General features: G+C 40.5%; 1 protein-coding gene across 1 annotated transcript in view; it reads right to left on the bottom strand.

Annotated features, from left to right (window-relative positions):
• Nucleotides 1–475: 475 nt before the first annotated feature.
• The window catches only part of LOC111865617 (UDP-glucose 6-dehydrogenase), a gene marked incomplete at its 3' end in the record, with an annotated part of 18,331 nt that continues 10,208 nt past the window's right edge, over nt 476–8,598 (bottom strand). The window contains 3 exon segments of the mRNA XM_023853795.2: nt 476–679; nt 3,026–3,120; nt 5,928–6,075. Of these exon segments, the coding sequence (XP_023709563.2) occupies nt 476–679; nt 3,026–3,120; nt 5,928–6,075 (447 nt within the window).

The raw sequence follows: 8,598 nt of genomic DNA, 5'->3' as shown, positions 1-8,598 counted from the left end.
AATATGACACAGAAACAGCCACAATTCAAAAAATATGAAGGGACATCAAAGACATATCTTAGGAATACTATTTGATTAGCGTATAGTGAATTAGAATCTTTAAATGTTTCCTGAATATGGCCTTGTAAGGCTGAAACATGTAGCACCATAACAATAACATGTGTATAGATATATTTTAATAACTTAATAACATTTTATGACTTAATGATCATTGTATGAATTAAATGTGAATTAATGTTATTAACTTCTTGCATTATAGAGAGACTACAGAAGATATATCAACGCAACAGGATGCTAAAATATAATACAATTATTTGACAGATGTTAAAAAATGCCCCAGCTTTTAGATGATTTTGAGCTGCATACAAATTTGCACTGATAAATGAAGAATCAGAATTTGATATTTTTACTTCTACCACATGCTACTCGACTCCACACACACAGAAAGAGCTAACTGTAGTCTGTGTATCCTGACCTTGGGATCGTAAATATGAAGTTTAGCTCCTTCATCAAGTAGCGTTGTGGCCACATGAATGGCTGGTGACTCTCGGGTGTCACCAGTATCCTTCTTAAAGGCAAATCCAAGTATTGTTATCTGCTTATCAGAAACTGTGTTGAACAGTGATTCAATCACTTTAGCTGAGAAGCGTGACTTCTGATATTCGTTCATGTCTATCACCTGAAATGACAGCATTATCTATACATAATAGTAATGCACACAGACAGCTCAGAAAAGAAGCACTTATCCAAGAGGAGCCTACAGACACCTTAACAATATGGATCACAAAGATTTTATCCATGAAATCATATCCATGACAAGATACTTAAAGATTAGCATCAGTATTTCTGCATCTTCTGATGAAGCAATTCCAGTGATAAAACATCTTATTTTAATATCAAATATGCATATAAAACATAACTTTTCTGCCAGTTTCCTGTTTTCTCCCACTGACTAATATGGAATATCTAAAGATATTGTGATGAATATGGCCATTGCTATGCAAAGGTTCAATACACACCACCAGAAAGCCAGAATAGTCATGAATAAGTGGAAGTCCATTTGCTATGCAATGGCTTGCTAGCATGCATTTCCACTGCAAAGGATACAACAGAATGACATCTAACTGTTCGAGGTGGTGGATTCTATTTGATACTACCGAAGTTATAAAGGGAGGTTATGCGAGAAAGCTCAGAGTTCAGCTGTGAAGTGTTAACCAGCTAAAATTTGTTACCAAGTAATGACTAGCAAGCAGATATAGAAGGCACTCGTAGTCCAGTAAGGAATGGAGTGATTCATCAGCAGCCATTGATTGTGTGCTGTTATAATTGGTTGTAATTGTAATCAAAGTGCACATAAATCCAATAATTTAACCCAGCAGCCGTTACATTCATCATGCAAACCCCTCATACATGACATTGTGGTGTCAGAAGTGGGAATCAAACCCACACCCACAGAAGTATATTTTGTACTTTTGCCAATAGGCATGGCAGCCACAGCTATTAAAAGCAATGTCAAAGCATTGCAGTAGAGTTTCTAGCTGCTATTCAAATCCTCTTTAACAGTTCTAAGGAAAACATTATACTTTAGTTTCTTAATTCTAATGTCATTACTTCTTTACAGTGACAATTACGTAGGTCGTACCGAAAGTCATGATCAACTTTTTTTTGCATGCAACCTGGGAACAGCAGACGAAAGAGAGTATGGTGGTAGGTGGAACCAGCTGTTGTGTTAACCTTGAGTGTCTTGTGACGTCAATAGCTTGTATCACGTGACCAGTATCACTCCTAACGAAATGGCTGACAACCATATGTTGTTTCGCCAGCGTGCTGTCATCGAAGTTCTTGTGAAAGAGGAAATCCCTGCTGCAGAAGTTCACCAGAGACTTCAGCGTGCTTATGGAAGTGTGTGCATGGGTGCGAGCAGTGTTTGAAGATGGGTGAAACATTTTAAAGATGGGAACATCACCATTGAAGATGACCCTCGGAGCGGTCATCCCAAACAGCCTCAACTGAACGCAACAAGGAAATAGTGGATGAGATCATTGAAGATGACAGGTGTGTGACTGTGGACATAATAGCCCGAAAACTTGGAATAGGGCACAGTGCAGTAGAGGTGACTGAAAGCTTGGGCTATAGGAAAGTTTGTGCTCGTTGGGTCCCGTGGTTATTGACCGAAGACCACAAAGGTCAGTGAAAAGCCATCACCTCAGAACTGCTGCAGAGATATCGACACAAAGGTGATGATTTTTTTGCTTTGTATTGTGACAGGTGATGAAAGCTGGTTTCACCATTTCGAGCCTGAAATGAAACGGCAGAGTATGGAATGGCACCATTTGCATTCTCCATCAAAAAAGAAGGCAAAGACAGTGCCATCAGCTGCAAAGGTGATGGGCACAGTCTTCTGGGATGCAGAGGGGTTTATTCTGGCAGAATTCTTGGAACCTGGGCAAACCATCAATGCTGCTTGTTATGTCCAGATGCTGCAGAAGCTCCGTTGTGCATTGCATGATAAATGTCCGGGATGAAACATCATCATCCTGCATGACAACGCTTGCCCCCATGCCGCTCGCCTCACATTGGAAGCAATTGCAAAGATGGGGTGGGAAGTTCTTCCACACCCTTCCTATAGGCCTGATCTGGCACCCTCTGACTACCATCTTTTCGGATTTGTGAAGAATCAGCTGTGTGGAGAACGTTTTGAGACAGGGGAGGCAATTCAGAAAGCAGTGCGTCAGTGTCTTTGGATGGCTGGAATGGAATTTTACAGAAGGGGAATTTTCAAACTCCCAGAGCGCTGGAAGAAATGTGTACAAAGAAGTGGCGATTATGTGGAAAAATGAAGAAAGGTCTGTAGATTGTGATGGTGTAGTTAGTTTGTCAATAATAAAGCATGTTACCTTACAAAAAATTGTTGCTCATGACTTTCAGTATGAAGAAGATTCTTCCAAATATGTTTGTTTTACATTTTTATTCATTGCTTAACTAGAAGTAGCAAATAGTAACCCGGATAAACTCTACTACTTACTTGCTGCCAGTATGCTGCCACTTCTGGCAAATTCAAACATTCACAGATATACACCAAGTTCAGAATGTCTTTCTGGAAACAACTGCCTCCAAAACCTGAAATAATTAAAACCTATTCAGTAAGCTAAAGGTAAGCTAAGCTGCCTCTGCCTAAACACCATACCATGAAAACAAGTAGAGGGAAGAAAAATTAAGTCTATGCAGTCTTAACCTTGGCATTAGACAATGCTTCATGTTCCAGGTGCTTTATTTTCAAGGGCAAAGCCTCCAGAACCACATGGGTAAGAGGCTGAGTGTATCACAGAGCCAGTATGAATGCAGGGGCAAAGAGAATAATATCTACACCTGCCAGGACTTGAACTCCAGTCACCCTGTCAGAGGCTTAGTCACTCCAGTGACTGGGCTACCCCACACTAAGTTTCAATCAATTCAAATACAGAATGCCATCTTCTGGGATGTGGTGCCATATAGATATTGTATAAACTGACATTCCAGAGGAACGTATTGCCTCCATCTTCAGGGTAGAAGAAAAAATGAAAAATCCATGAGTGAGGAATAAGCATGAGCAGGTGAGCCACAATACAATACCTACACAGAGCCACATCCAAGAAGACGGTATTTTTCATAGTCACTGCTGTGAAAACCTCAAATCCTACAATTCAAATAAAGTTTACAAATACATATTCATAGAGGTATTCAGCACATTCCTTACCATTGTTTTTGTGAGGTACAGTCTCTAAGACTCAGTCATTTTGAAAGTATGTCTCTTCTGAATACAAGTGATAGCCATATACTGTATGATATCTTTAGTACTTCCTTGCCTTCTACTATTAAAACCAACTAATACAGCATCTCCCCAATCACCAAGACAATGTTCATTTCAGAAACAAAGAGGGGGAAAAAATACTGAAACAATACCCACATCAACACCAGTGATTCTCAGACCTGTCCACACAGAAGAAGATTATCAAGGTAATCACTGAGATGGGTGGAAATGTATTAATGAGCACATACTAGCGGTTACCTGTTTAAGCCTAATTCTGCTTCTGAGTTAAAGAACCTAATTTTAATTCTAAACTACATTTAACTCCTAATTTTACAAACAATAAATAAATAAATGTTCATTTAACTGTGGGTTCGTTATTAATGTTCACCACATGTGCTTGCTATTTGCCTAATCTCACTGATTCACCTCACTGTTTGCACCTCCACTGCAAGTGTGCCGGCAGATTTCACTCCTCCGTAGTAGGCGGATTCTTACAGCCGTTCAGCTGGCCTGTCTGGACGGTGATGCAATGCTGCGTACGCCGGTAGAAACGGCTGCCTCCGCCAGTTGCTGGCGTTGTGGCAGCTGCGTTCGCTGCCTGGTCACTGGAGATTTGCGGCTACTACTTTGGTTACCTGGTCGCTGGAGGCTTGCGGCAACTACGTCAGTTGCCTGGTCGCAGTGAAGAGCTGATGCTTCTGACGACTGATCGCTCTGAACTGAGTGTGTTGACTGATGATTGCAAGCTTTGGGCTCTGCCGTTTATACCATGCTTGATGGAGGAGCGAAACATGCAGTTGCGATTGTGAGCGTTGATTGGCTATGGCACGTTATGATCTAAATGTGGGCTGGACATCGAGTGTTGTTTAAATATGAGTGCTGCCAGCAATGTGATTGGTTAGTGCATATGATGATCTGCAAGTGGGTTGGACATTGAGTGATGTATAAATACTGCGTCGCTTTGGTCACAGCTGCCTGTTTGGCACTTTCTGAAAGGGGTGATGATTTTCTGCCAGATGCTGTGGGAATATTCCCACATAACTATTGCAAAAATGGTATCTATTTCTTGCACCCATTAAAGAGTTCTGATAAATGAAAACACACAATGCGAACTCACCTTCAGCCTTCAGTTCCTTCCAGTGAATAAATCATCACTCACTGATGTCAGAGATTGTCACTTCATTTTATCTAAATCATTTCATCCTTCTCTCTTTCCCTTACAGCGTATTGTAACGTGTTTTGCCACTGAAGACGCCGTTCAGATTGTTAATTGGTTTATTTAACAACCTACAAGTCTTGGCTATAATTAATTATAACACTGTTATGGGTTTACACAATTTACAACCCTACACAATAATCTGTCCACTCTGTCCTCAATAGTCTACATATATTCACAGTATGATACAGGAGCTATACCAGTGTCACTGTATTACACGCTCCCGGTAACTTCTCACACTATCGGTATTCTTCACGTTCCGGTATTCTTCTTTCCACCACAACTGAACTCGGCGACTGTTCCAATTCGACTGTCTCCGGTGGCGGCTACATTTTAACTGTGTCCCTCCTGATCACACACTGCCTGTCTCACATACTGCTCAGCCGGCATTTTATAGCGTTCGCTGTTGCCTGTTACCTGTGTCAACAGCGGCATCACATGCCACGTCACAGTAGGAAGCTCTGCCGCGTCACCGCNTGACGGAGCGCTGACTCACCTGCCACATCACAGTGGCCAGCACTGCCATGTCACTGCGGGGTAGGGGGGCGGAACCCTGACCGTCCCGCAACCACAGCATCAACAGCGGTCGACGCCGCCACATCACCACTAGGGAGGGAGGGGATGTCCTCCATAGAGCAACGCATCACACTATTTTTGCTTTAAATAATACTGTTCACTTAAAATAAGCATTAATGGTATTAAATGAATATGTATGACTAATTATTGCCTTGAAATTAACTGTAAATTCTTCATTTGTATAATAAAATCTTACTTAACAGATGACTTTCATGGAATGCATCCCTTTCATGTGATGAAAAAATTATCAGTCATCTATTACCATCTCTTACCATTTATTGCAATATATTCTATACCTGGGTATGCTGTTCAACTCTCATTAATTTAATAGGCCTGCCCACTCACCAACAGATGCCTGCAGGAATTTTGATCCTATCCTAGAGTCCAAACCAACTGCTCGAGCCACCTCAGAGATGTCTGCACCAGTTGCTTCACATACAGCTGACAGTGAATTAATACTTGATATCCTCTGAGCCAAGAATGCATTTGCTGCCTGTAATATAAACGTTACAAAATTTAGTGGTAACTTCAACATGACAGCTCTCTCTTCCTGAAGGCTAATAAACTCACAAACACACTGGCCATATTTACAGCCAAAGGACAATGAAAATTGGCAACGAGAAATCTTTTAAAAATCCAATGCACATGGCTATGTCAAACCTCAGTAAACCAAAGAATTGGTAGACAGACAGTGCAACTGCAAGTCAGCACATGAACAAACTACAGATTTGAGTGGTGCATCACGTCATACAATGGTCTCAATTTCAATATTTCCATTAGTATACTGTAAAAGGACTAAGTAACCGTGAACCTACCAAACTGATTGGTCTAGACTTAATGCTATAGATTTGTATTCAGGAGGTGCTCAGTTTCCATCCTGGCCAAGAAAACTGCTAATCTGTCTGAGGTTTTCCATCATTTTCCTCAGTCCCTCTTAACACATATATTATGTCACGACTACTTAAAGGTTTTCAAATCAATAATCTTACCATCTGATGTTATACAGTCTCCATACTGAAAGCATCATTAGAAATGAACCTAACACTCACATGAGAGATCTACCATCTGTCAAGAATGAGTAATCACAGCTTACAAAACTACCAGTGAAATGATTTTCCACAAAAATGTTTAATTACCTACAAACCTTTAGTCCGGTTTGTTATTCCTTCCATACAGCTAATGTCTCTGTCTTGTAAGTTCACATGGCTATTCATCCCCACTCTGTTTTCTTAATTCCTCTTACTGAATTCTACACATGCAGCCAAGACGCCTAGGAATAGTGGGGATCTAGCTAGCTATACACAAGGTGCCAGAACTACTCAGATTCACGCATATTGCAAAATTTCATCACGCCTTTCCTTTCTCTCACTTCAGACAAAGGTAAAACTTCCTAAATGTGAGGTGTCCCCTCTACTAGCCTTCATCTTTCTCTTCATTCTCATAATTTTAAATGAATTGATAAAAAGAAGCAAACCAAAGTGATCTGTATGAATCAATGGCAGCAGAGGAAAACATGAAGCATGGTGAGATGTGGCTTAAATTTGTGCAAGATAATTATGTCTCTATTATTTACGAGCATCGCTCAGTTACTTAACAATATTTTCCAATAAGGTAGTATTCATTTCATTCCAGCAAATGTGGTGTCAAAAACTGAAAATTCAGTTAACTATACGCGGACAACATCAACTAAACTGTCATACCTAAATCAAGAAAAGTGAGTACTGTCATGCACTTCAGATCACTATGTGTTACAGATTAATGAGGTGTAACTTCCAAGACATACAGCAAAATATTAAGTTATGTAATAAAAGAGTACAATTAAAACTACCTTTGAGAAGTATAAATAAATTAAGTACTTTTATAAAATGTGAGGTCACAGTTTAAGATGCAAATGTTTCTGGAAAACTGAAATGCTGTGATAACAGTTCTGGAAATCATATTTCTGTCATGTGTTTTGCTATCCTGTAAGGTCCAAGGTTCGTCACAAGTTCAATAGCTCAATGTCCCATTCAAGGAGTCCAGTCCTACCAAATGTGTAATGGCCATCATTCATGTTATATTTTAGCGTCCTGTTGCACTGACTCATGTCCATGATTTATGCTAACCGTCTTACAGTACACACACTTTTTCACCTTACTCTTCTCTTTTGCACTACATGTTTCAGCACTAATGTGCCATCTTCAGGTGCGTTTTCTCTATGCACGTCTAACTACTGCATTGCATGCCCTGATGTCTTCATACTAAAATGACTAAAATATTGTGACATGTTGTGCATAGGAGAACCCCCCCACCAGCAGTGACGCGGAGGGTGAGTCAGCGCTCCCCTCCCCCTCCTCCGCACGGTAACATAACGGTGACGCAACAGGATTGTTACGGTAGTAACAGCGGTTACTACCGCTAGCGTTACTAGCAACACAGCGCCAGGCAACAAGGGTGCCTATTACGTGGCTGTTTTCCGTATTGTCCGATCAAGGCTACATAAGGAGCAGCGAAGGCTATTCACACCGAGTTGTACTGTGACAGCCACTGAGTTGTAAAGCAACAGTCGCCGAGGAGAGTTATAAAGTAACAGTCGCCGAGTCGAGATGTAGAGCCAGCAAATAGTCAGTTGTATTCTGGCACTTGGAGTGTACTATTTGTGATACTGCAGATAGCAGTAATCGTAAATCTGTAATTTGAGTGATTGTATGAGCGAGTGTGAAATAAAATTCACTATATAAAATACGGCGTGAAGTTATTTGTCGTGATATATGCCCGATACGCGACAATATATATTTGTCATGCATAATAATAGATTTTAACCCTTCCGCATGGTCATTTAAATTCCGCGGCCGTCTCTCCGGCGGTAATATATTCAGCCGTCCATTTAAATTTTGCTCGAAAATGATTTATTCATCACTGTTCTTAAATTATATGAGATAGGAACATGAAACTTTCACTAAAATGATCTTAAAAGGTGGTTTTATAACCTTACCTTATAATATGAGCGCCCTGTATCTCGGCAATGGAAGCAGGT

This window comes from Cryptotermes secundus, unplaced genomic scaffold, assembly GCF_002891405.2.
Source record: "Cryptotermes secundus unplaced genomic scaffold, Csec_1.0 scaffold2383, whole genome shotgun sequence".
NCBI classification, from domain to species: domain Eukaryota; kingdom Metazoa; phylum Arthropoda; class Insecta; order Blattodea; family Kalotermitidae; genus Cryptotermes; species Cryptotermes secundus.
The sequence above is the reverse complement of the archived record's forward strand: the minus strand, read 5'-3'. Positions and strand labels throughout refer to the sequence as shown.